Below are 11,387 nucleotides of genomic sequence, written 5' to 3'. Positions count from 1 at the left end.
ATTTAAATTGTTTCTGTGTCTATCGTTCTCTTCATGCATATATTAGATATGGTGTCCTGCAAATATTCTCTAATGAAATATCTCCTTTAAGAGGTTTATCCCTACAAATTTCAAAAAAAGTGATAGATGGTCGATCTTTGTTGATTGAAAAATCATGAATATTATATTACATTTTGCAAATATTATTCACGAATTTTAATCTATTTCATTCAGGCATATGATATTTGAAATGTATCTAAAAACATTTAATTTATCATATTTCAATAAGCTTTTTAACTTGTGGAATACGTACTACTATTATTTGGCATATTCAAGATTGAACATGGTGTGGATTTTCTGGTGTAGAGTTATGCATATCACATGGTTTTGTTTACTTTTATTCGAGATCATCTCAATGCATCTGACAACTTTTCAAATTCATCTGACAACATGATGAAATTATAATCTTGTATTAAAAAATGCATGTTGTGCTTAATCCCACGACAAATGATCCAAATCCGAACATCTATGAATATTATACGATGCTCCTATGATAAGAGGCCAATACCTCATCAATTCACTTAGCTTACTCTTAGGCGTACAAGTCATTACCTCACTCAGTTCAGGCTAGAAGACCTTATAAGCTTAGCCTTGCATCCCAGATCGATGGAGTTCCACATGAACGCATTGGAGGATATTTGCTCGAGTATCTCCAACTTCTTCGCCGATGATGAAACAAACAAGTGCATGTGTTTGGGCGTCGGAATGAGTGGGTTCTATAATTGTCGATGCCCAAGTCTCATGATCCTGTTATGCAGTGAACATATCTTGAGAATCCTGAACATGGTAGTTGAACCAGAGTTTTTTACTAGAAGAAATTCGATTTTCAGTTGTATTACTTAATCATTAAATATTGAAGAGATACAAAATGGAAGGTGATTTATTAAATACAAGAACCAGTCCTTACATTAAAGGATGAGCATGCAAGCGATCACATGGAATGTCCACAAAAGTAGCTGCAAACACTTCTTCTATTTCTTCATATCTCAGCTTTGAGAAATCAAATTCAACCTCCTAGATGACACTACAAACCATGGTATGATTTGATTTTATACATGTGCAGTCACGTTTATAGAAGTACAACGAATCTCGTATCATGTGAATCTCGTCGTCTATATTTCGCTGGGCACATTTACAAAAAAGAACACTTGGCAAATAGAAAATTTCTTTCCCAAATTGAATTCTTAAAACACAAATGCATTCGAAGTTATCTGAAAAGAAAACTTTTTTATTTTCTCAATACACATTTTCCATGTCTTAACTACTAAATTCAAACAATCTCCAATCAATCAGTTCAATCTACCACATCCTAACATGTCTATTTTCTTTAGTTAGAAGTCCTTCGGTCGATAAAGTTTTCTATCAAAAAATGCACTGTCAATCTCATTCGCCTATACTTCATCTTAGGTTTTGCCTCGTACACTCCACCCCTTCCCATATAACTTATTGGCAGATGCTATGCTGCACGTAACACACCGGTGTAGTCTTGGCCATTGATATGCATCCCACCGGGTGTAAAATTTCCCCAACTTAATGGTGTAAAGAAAAAAAAGCCAACACATCACCTAAAAATCAATGTAACAAAGGCTGTAATACCTTTTGAGTGCAGAAGATTTAAAATTAAACTCCTCGAAGTTGCAACTTCCATGTAAAAATGATGGCAGTCCTTTGTCCACACTTTAAAAATCCCATATAAGTAAAACCGTTATTTCCCTAAAAAAATAAACTAATTACTCATTAAGAATTGACGAAGACCGTGAATTTATTATTGCAAGCACCAAATCCAGTAGAGCTGCTGGTAAAATTTTACAACCACACGGAAAACAAACGCCTAACATATAAGTCAGCCAACGGATCATCAAATATCAACCAAACAAAAAAAGAACACATTATAGTCCACTTCTCAGAAAGGGTCAAGTTCCTTATTTTTGATCATCGCAAATCCATTCAGGGAATGCTACGCTGATAAAGGGGCAAACCACCAAGTGCTTCGCGCTCAGCTCTCTCTCGCTTAACCTGCAGTGATATTATGAAGGAAGAAATAAATACTAGCCAGTACTAAGTATTGAAAATTAATAAAATTGGGGGTTGGGGGTCGAGGCAAATTAAGAACCACAGTGACATCAAGGGTATTGGCCTAAAAGCTAATACAGTTTGATTTGGTTATTTACACCCCCATTTGGATTCAAAACAGGTGAGGCAACTCAGCACCATTTCTGTTAGCCAATTTGCATCAGATGTATACATGCAAAACATCTCAGGAGTAATCAGGCAAGAAAAGGAAAACAGAGACACGATATGATATATTTTGCAATACCCTGGTGGATAGAGGAAATAAAAAATTGAAAAAAATATAGTACTTCAATTACTTTAAAATGATAGTTTCGCACTAAGCACAATAACACGGCATAAAATACTTACAATAGTTAACATCTCCTGAAGATAGCTCCTGTATGGTGTCTGCATAGACTGTCATATCGAACAATAGGATTATTAGCGCACACAGAATATTAAAAGTCTATAATTTATCTAATTACTCTAATGACAGTGCATTGGAAAATGTAAAATGGAACACAAGCAGTCAGATAAAATGTTCACATTGATATTAGGACCATCAGGACTACTCAACAAATGCGCGAGAAAAAAGATCAACGCCAAAAAATTTGATAGATCGAACTATACTTAATCCTAAAAGACTGAAATTTGAATTAAGCTTCCAGTCCCCTCATTGCATGCAATCTATGGCATGGACAATATATTACTATCTATGGCATGGACTATATATTACTATCTGATGCCATTATCATCGAACGAGAGAAGAGGAAAAGGTGCTTGTACAGGATAGAATGGACAGTCTTCTTCTAACAAAATGAATCTAATTCGCATATTACAGTGCCCCTTTTTGCTTCTGCTCCAATAATGTAGGATTTTGCGAATTTCAACAGTGCAGAAACATGGTACGGAAAAGTGATGAAATAAGATTGATTCACAGTTGATTTGATAAAGGGTTGGCCCAGCAGTGCAGGGATTCAATAGTGGAGGTTGTGATGGTTTTGGAGGCTAACCGAGATGCACTCACTAGAATGAACAATTCCACAGAAATACCTACGAGCGCGAGCAGAATAGCTAGGATTCCCAGTCCCACGCTGGGTTATAAGGAGCATTGAATTGGTTAATGAGTGATTACAATGAAGTTTTATAGCAACTTCGATTAACAATAATCATAGAGCAAGAATGGATACAATACAGTAGCTACATGAGCCCATTATGCAACCCATGCTTACGCGGGCCAGTCATGACAATAGCTGATATTTGGTACTATTTTTCAAATAAAGAACAAATATTCTCCAAATAAACAAAATTTTTATAGACGTAGTGATTATTAAAAAAAAGTATCTAAAACAATCCAGAGGATGTACTAAAAAGATTATTGGAGCAAACTTATGGGGATACCTACGACCGCAATAATGTTTTGTACAAATCAGTAATCACAAGCATAAAAAAAAAAGAGAATTGACAAGAAAATGACAGACTTCTCTACATTTAAGAAAAAATCAGGGAACACGATGAATAAAAAATACCACATATGTGAAAGTGTTTTGATTTCTAAGTCAGCCACATAATTTTTCCAAAAAAGGGAGAAAGATACACAAGGGTTCAAAGACCTCTGATTGGCTTTTCACACCTATCATGCAAATTTTGTGAGGATAAATACTGATGCATTGGATCAGAGTACTTTTCTAGGCATCATCAAGCGAACTATAGTAATTAATAATCCAAGGGACACTTAGTAGCTTCTTCAGAACCCAACATAGGCAACATAGGTGCATATTGATATAAATCAGTAAGTGCTAACAAGAGTTATCTGTCAATAACCCTATTTCCAAATTTCAAATGGTCCACAACCCAACATTAGATTCTATCACAGTAAGTTTAAAAATAAATAGACAAACAAGTTTTCACACTATCGCATAGTTTCTGATTCGTGGCTTCAAATAATAGAGAATGTGACACGCACACACACTCATGAATCATGATAGGTATTAAAAACCTTAGAAAACTTTGTCATTCTCCAAGAATCGAAATCAAACAAGACTGAGACAAAACACAACCCGGTAATAGGCTTAGCTTGATAACATTTTCATTCAACAATCATTTTCTATTGGAAACTGGCAAATTCAAATAATACACGAGCATAGAAACAAAGGAATTCACCAAGAAATACTACCAAATCCACTCAATTTATCAAATCAAAATCAACAACTACTTACTCTCAGAAAATCCAAACATTCGAAGCTGTTAAGGTGACATGAACAAATACTAAGCTAAAAATTCACCTGAAGTTCTTCAGAAAGTTCTTCGTGCTTCATGGAGAGGTCTATGGCGCGCTTCAGGCGCTGGTTTCTCGCATCAACGATCTCTCTCGGCAGCCGATTTAGCGCCTCCTTTATATCCAGATCGTACATCGGATCGTACAAATCATCGTATCGTAGCCCTAATTCAAACATCATAAAACAAATGAAAAAAATCGTAAAAATAAAATCACACACGCATAAGCAAATCTTATCAGTACCATATTTCCGGAGGCGACCGGAGATGGCTTTCATGTGCATAGCGGCGAGCGGATTGCGCCTCGGGTCCACAAGCCATTTGGAGAGGGAGGACAGCATGTCTTCACTGCGTCTAGAAATTTCTGCAGCTCATTCCGTTTGCGCTTTGGGTGTATAATGGAACGACCTTTGGAGCACTTAGTTGGGCCATATATTCCAAACTCCTCGACCCATTAATCAAGCCCGTTAACTAAGTTACTTGGCCAATATTATAAGCCCGTTTATATACCCTAAGAGTTACATTAAAAGAAAATGAACTAAAAAGCACATATGCAGTTAAAAATAACAATTTTGACCTAAAAATAATAATTTTAACTCAAATTTGTATACGTTACGCAATATATTTTTTACAAATAAAATAATAATATTTTATTTCAAATCAATATATATTCTATAATATTTTTTCATAACATAATGAATCAAATATAAATTTTTTACTTAAAAAAATAATAATTTAAATATAAAAAATAATATTTTTCACAACCATATATATTAAACGATATTTTTCATACAGCCCGAATCGCTCCCGATGAATATATATTTGATACACACACGGTCCCTGCAATATCCAAAATCCTGATTCGTAGACCGAGAAAGAGTGCTTCTTCCTCGTCTTCGTCTTCGCTGAAATTCAATTTTATTCGTTAAATCTTGAAATTTTGTAGATCTGAAGAATGTCTGGAAAAGGGGCAAAGGGTCTGTTGACGGGGAAAACCCCAGCATCAAAGGACAAAGACAAGGACAAAAAGAAGCCCACCTCTCGCTCCTCTCGCGCTGGACTTCAGGTTCATTCCTGCTCTCTTTCTTGTTTTTTTCTTTTTTCTTCTGGTGGAAAGGAATCGATTCCGACGTTATTCTAACCCCGCGCACTATTTTTTGTGTGCATAATTCGTTGGTTTTTTTCTGTTTTTGTGTTCTTTTTCTTGGTTTTTCCCGCATGTTTATGGGGGGTTTAAGAGGTTCACTTTATTTTTACAGTTTTTTTCTGTAATTTCCTTTTTTATAACTGATGAGTTTTTTCTTGTGTGATTTTCTGTAATTATGTTGTGTTCTTGTTGAAAATTTAGTGGGAAAGAGTAGTTGTATTTCCCTTTTAAATTTTTTTCTGGTTCTGGTATATCCTTGAATTAAGTAATTTAATAGCAGATCATGTTTGTACGTGTGGTTGGAATTGAAGAAAAACTGTGAACTAGCGCACACTAAAGTCTCAGAAAATAGTTATCGACTTTAAGTTATAGTTAGTAAAGGCGGAAACGGAATGTGCTTAAACTCAAGGTTCGGCAAGGTGCAACTTTTACCCCGAGAGATCTGCCCAAGGTGTGTATGACAGTGGTGTGCTTTGACGCCTTTAAGATGTTTAAGTTAAAGGAATGGACACTTTGATTGAAGTTAATATAATAAGCATTTACATGTGTTTATATTTCAAAGATTATGTTTATTATTGATCAATGATTTGTTAATTACTAACCATGTTCCTCGTGATATAATTTTCTTTGTAAGTCTAAGTTTTGTAATACTTTTACTAAATGCGAGCCTGTGTTTCACATCAATAGGGTGCATGCCTCAACTTTGTTCTTGAGCCTAGGGTACAGGGTGCGTATGCTTCTAGTGTTATTTGCGCCTTTAATAACTATGCTAAAAGCATTGAGCTATTGAGTGTTACAATGGGATTTCATAGCTTTTTGGTAGCTTTTAGTCATTGGATATGTTGTATGTGATGATGTTTCTAGTCTGTGGAATTTGTGTGTGAGAATGGGTTCTTGCATGAGTGCAACCCAAATTGTATAAAATGTTTTTTTGAGTGTCGCAACTGCAGCATATAGGCAATAGAATAATTAATATTAGTTGTCTTTTTGGTACCAAGATTGCACATTTGATTCATTTCAAGCCTGTTGCAGTACTTATTAAGAGTAACAATAATAGATTTTAAAAGTGTATGTTGTCTGAAGGTTTCATATGTATTCTAAGATGTAGAAACAATTTTCTGTAAATAAGACCGAAAACCGAAAAGAATACTACTGTCTTCTGCTGATATTACTGGGGTATGTATTTGTCGCAAAAAAGAAGAATGATTTAGACTGCCAATGATTTATTTTCATTCGAATATGAAAAAAGAACCATGATTCATTTACCAGTGTGATGACACGTTGCTAAACTTTTACAGGCTCCCAGGAATTTTGTTATAATATACATCGAAGAGTTCTTTTTTCTTTCTAAAAAGTAATAACGTAACAATAAGCTTTTGTTTGCTTTGCAATGGGAGATTAGTAGATATTACTTAATTTTACACTCCTATAGTTCCCTGTTGGCCGAATTCACCGGCTCCTGAAGGAGCGAGCTACAGCTCATGGACGAGTTGGTGCCACAGCTGCTGTTTATTCTGCTGCTATATTAGAGTACCTAACTGCCGAAGTGTTAGAGTTGGCTGGTAATGCTAGCAAGGATTTGAAGGTGAAGCGTATCACACCACGTCATTTGCAGCTGGCAATACGTGGAGATGAGGAACTCGATACTCTTATCAAAGGAACGATAGCTGGTGGCGGAGTGATACCACATATCCACAAGTCACTCATCAACAAGTCCTCCAAGGAGTAGAAATCAATATTCTTGAGTAAACATAGTTAACAGTGGCAGGTGCAATTCAAGATTTGAGCTTAGGACTTTGACATACTTATATACTAGTTTATTCTCATGTTATGAAGTTGGAGTTTATGGCTTCTGTTTCTTTTTCAAGTTTAGAACTTTAAAGAAACATGGCGGATAGCGTTTGTTTTCTATAACGTGTGATTTTGGTGACATTACTTGAGTGATCAATTTCATGTGTAATATTACATTGCGTTTTGTTGCTTTTGGTTATGCAATCCAAATTAAATCGATTTGTTCGGTCGATCCTTTTTCCAAAATAATAATAATAATAATAATAATAAAAATATTAATAATAATAATATTAATATTATTATTATTATTATTATTATTTTTTTCGTTTGGTTTGTTCATCAAAGCGAACCCACAATCTGAATATAATCGCTCGTGGACTCCTTAACAATAATGCCAACAATTTCGAAAACTAACAACTTGCTGAGATAAATTCACCTTCATGCTACGATTAGATTTGCCATTATTCCCTTGCGACAACTCTCTTTACAATACAGTTCACAGATACAGAAAATCCCTCCAAAATCGAGTACCCTTTTGTCACAGATGCAAAATTAAGTTTTGATTATTTTTAAGTATATCTTTCTAATATAAAGCAATGAATGGTGAAACCATATACATTCAAAGAAAAATGTAATCAAGGTATAACTTGAGAAGTTGGTGGTTTATCAATTTTTAGAAAATAATTATGATTTTTCTTAAACATTAATAAAAGAGTATAAAAATTCGATCTTATTTAAATTAAGAAAACCACATTGTAATTTAATTTTTTAAAACAATCAATCATGTTTATTTGGAAATTATAGTTAATTTGTTTATATTTTGGTTTTCTCTTATGAAATTTAAAGAAATAATTTTTTGATATAAATAATGTGAGAATTGGAAGGTTAAGGATATAATTTTTTATTGTGCTTATGTTTATCATTCAAAACCAAAAATATATTTTTTTTTTATTTTCAAATTTTTATTGTTTTATAGTTAATTGAATTAAAAAGGGTATTTCTATTTCTAAATTTAAAAAGATGTATAAATTTTGTTAAATTTATTAATACTTATCATTATGTTTTTATTCCATTGAATTTTTTTAGCATAGTGCTTTGATTACTAGACTTTTAAAGGTGCCCAGAAAATAAATCAAGCCGTTAATTTTAGTACCCGTATACCTTTATGAGCCGGCCAGTATATAAAAGATGTACAGAGAATAATAAAAACATTTTAAAATGAAATTAAATATAAGTATGAATTATCTATTTTGAACTGCAACTGCTGTCTTCTACAAGAAAACCCCTCCCGGAAAACTGAAGCCATATTTCAATTCTTTCGACTCATTTCTACCATAACCGAATGGACGATTTTCAGAATGAGTAAAGTTTCAATTGGTCCATCAACGTAACATGATAATCATCAAGACGAGAAACTGGATCCAAGTAGTTATCTCTTTGTTTGAGATTCGGTAATGAACTTGGAAACCACATAGCAGTCTGGTGGAGTAATGTTTGTATAATAGTTGTGGATTGTTTCTGTGATTTCAAAACCAAATTTCATGTAGAACTTGATCGCATCCTCATTATTCGTTTGCACATGCAAATAAACCTCACCAATGTTCTGCTTCACACAAAGATCAAGCACATGATTCAATAACCTCGAACCTACGCCACATCAATGAATGAAGTCAGGACATAAAGAGCTTTTTTTCCCGCGGATACTACAAAAGAAGTGGGCACCATTTGGAATTAGATAATACATATTTGAATTACAAATAGTGGAGATAGAAGAAAGAAATAACATAATTGAAGGCCTGTGTCCATTCTACACTACCTAGCCGGCTAAAACTTTTATCATCACCTGTTTGTTTATATAGGTGAATATTTATTAAGATAATTTTGATAAAAAAATCTCTCCTAAAACTAAATCAAAATGAAATTATATCAAAGATATAAAGGAAACTCATTAACTTCTTACATGATTCCAAAATATCTTCATCGATTACTAAAATTATTGTATATTAGGAGAAAGGACTCTACTTAAATAAAAAAAATACAACTTTGTTTTATGATTTAAGATATCCTGAAATTCTGTCACTACAGCTTTTGTAGTAACAACCTGATTACACTGTGTGATGAAGTGTGATGAAGACAAATTATGAAGTGGAGTGATCAAGGTGGACATCAAATTCCAGAGGTCCACTTTTGTGCCCATATGTTCAAACAAATTGTACACAAAACCATTATGACTAAACATCATCTCCACTATCTGTATGCAACTTTTCATCAGTTCAGCCCATACAAGACATTAATCCAAACTTTTTAGAAGTAAAATAAAATGGAAGAGGATCAAAATACTCACCAACACCCAATCCACGGTATGGAGCCAATACACCCAACGTCATTATGTATACACGAATAGCACCGCTGTCTTTCTTCTCAAGACGGCATGCAATGGATCCCACACATATGTCACTGTAATAGGCTGAAAATATAAAGAAAAACTTCAGAGTCAGAAACACAAGTAAAATCTGTCACAGACTGATCATCATGCCTGTTCGAATATGACTTTAATTTTTAAGCAAGCACGTTTGCTAGTATTTTTCCAGTCTGATCAATAATATTCTTGTAGAATTATCACAAAATATGCATTTCCAGCCATTAAATTTTCCAATTATGCTTTTATCAGATACCTTACTGGGAGAAAGTTGGAGTACTTCTAATCAATGGTTCTATTTGCTCAGGTACCCCTTTGACCTGGCGCCATGAGTTTACATTGCATTCTGTTTTCTTTTCTTTTTTTTGTCTTTTCTTATAAAAAAAACATTGCATTCTTTTCTACCCTACAATTACCTCTTTGGCACAAATTAGCATTTCTTTTAATTACATAACAGCAACTTACAGTCTTGGCATGCTTGCTAGTTCCTAGTTACCAATTAACTAATCTAAGGCTAGGTGGAACGGGAAGAAAAAATTTGTCCTCCGTGAACCCATACACCAACCAAGTGTCCCCTCCGCTATGCTCAATTTCATTCATTTTTTCACAAATGGCCAAGTTTTATGAGAATTTTCCTATCTTCTTGCCTCACTATGTTTCATGATATATAAACTTGAGACGAATTGCTCCTACACCAGTTCAGATTCTGTGGATGATGGAAAGAATTCAACCTAAAAAGTTTGTTGCTGCAGCCTGCATGGAGTTGCAGTAGATGGATCACGACTCACGTAAGTGAGAAGACTAGGTAACCATCTTCTTTCTGTGGGTCTCAAGGGGTATGGTATGGAATCGATGGAAGACTAAAGCAATGCAATGTAAAGAGAAATATATTCCTCATGTATCATTGAAGCATATTCGTTCACGTTCTGAAAATAGCAGAAAGCCATTAAATTGAACACATAGCACGGGTAATCATAGTTTTTCTTAACCCTGAAACACACTTAAACTAATATTTTTCCCAATCATAGCGACACAGAACACGATTTTCGAACTTACTCGAGATATGACAAAGCAATGAAAAACCCAGTTAGCTCAATTGGAAATGAAACTAATCCAGTCGGAAAACGAACACAAACCTAATTTGGTAAATTCACCGGAGGTGAGGGCATCGGCATAATACTTATCGTTGTACCGAACGGGGAAAAGAGCAGTGTTGAGCTTCTTCAATTGCATCAGATTCTTGTCCCTCACACCGTCCAATGAAATCGAAACTTCTCGGCCTCTTACCCCCATTATCAACTGGTAATCTCCTTCGTCTCAGACAAGTTATCTGCACAATGAAATGAAAACAAGGGAGCTCAATTTTCAGTGCTTATGTAGTCAAATATACGTAGAGAAGAAAAAGTACATTGCACGGAAATAAGGAGCTGAGGAGCGGAGGCCGAGCGGAGGGGGTACCGCAAACGATGAAACTGGAGGCTGCGCCGTGGAAGATATAAACGGCGGCTTTGTTATTATTCTATATTCTCGCATGAAATGACATTTTGACCCTTATATCATACCCCTTCCAAGCGTTAAAATATTTTATTTCATTTTGTTGATTTTGATTTCTGAAAATATATTGTTATGATAAAAATAAAGTAATTTACTAATTTATGAGTA

At 34.4% G+C, this 11,387-nt stretch overlaps 3 protein-coding genes across 5 annotated transcripts; 1 reads left to right on the top strand and 2 right to left on the bottom strand.

The window, feature by feature from the left end:
* Window positions 1-1,783: 1,783 nt before the first annotated feature.
* LOC140825047 (cytochrome b-c1 complex subunit 7-like) lies at window positions 1,784-4,799 on the bottom strand. Its single transcript, XM_073186529.1, has 4 exons — window positions 4,613-4,799; window positions 4,377-4,534; window positions 2,461-2,508; window positions 1,784-2,055 (listed from the first exon to the last, which is right to left on the bottom strand). The coding sequence occupies exons 1-4, from the start codon at window positions 4,707-4,709 to the stop codon at window positions 1,987-1,989; spliced, it is 372 nt and encodes a 123-aa protein (XP_073042630.1). The 5' UTR covers window positions 4,710-4,799; the 3' UTR covers window positions 1,784-1,986.
* A 394-nt stretch (window positions 4,800-5,193) lies between these two features.
* On the top strand, window positions 5,194-7,496 carry LOC140825046 (probable histone H2A variant 3). The gene is made up of 2 exons (XM_073186528.1): window positions 5,194-5,434; window positions 6,948-7,496. The coding sequence occupies exons 1-2, from the start codon at window positions 5,324-5,326 to the stop codon at window positions 7,242-7,244; spliced, it is 408 nt and encodes a 135-aa protein (XP_073042629.1). The 5' UTR covers window positions 5,194-5,323; the 3' UTR covers window positions 7,245-7,496.
* Window positions 7,497-8,508: 1,012 nt separating this feature from the next.
* Window positions 8,509-11,238, bottom strand: LOC140825044 (uncharacterized). 3 transcript variants are annotated; one of them, XM_073186525.1, is made up of 4 exons: window positions 11,134-11,238; window positions 10,862-11,055; window positions 9,651-9,773; window positions 8,509-8,953 (listed from the first exon to the last, which is right to left on the bottom strand). In XM_073186525.1, exons 2-4 carry the CDS (start codon window positions 11,016-11,018, stop codon window positions 8,736-8,738), a joined length of 498 nt encoding a protein of 165 aa, XP_073042626.1. In that variant the 5' UTR covers window positions 11,019-11,055; window positions 11,134-11,238; the 3' UTR covers window positions 8,509-8,735. The 3 variants fall into 3 exon arrangements, with proteins under 3 accessions (XP_073042626.1, XP_073042628.1, XP_073042627.1); XM_073186527.1 differs by having other exon boundaries at window positions 10,862-11,069; window positions 11,136-11,213; XM_073186526.1 differs by lacking the exon at window positions 11,134-11,238 and having other exon boundaries at window positions 10,862-11,115.
* Between the last annotated feature and the right edge of the window lie 149 nt (window positions 11,239-11,387).

Source organism: Primulina eburnea, chromosome 3 (genome assembly GCF_022965805.1).
Source record: "Primulina eburnea isolate SZY01 chromosome 3, ASM2296580v1, whole genome shotgun sequence".
NCBI lineage: Eukaryota > Viridiplantae > Streptophyta > Magnoliopsida > Lamiales > Gesneriaceae > Primulina > Primulina eburnea.
This window is presented reverse-complemented; position numbering and strand designations above follow the sequence as displayed.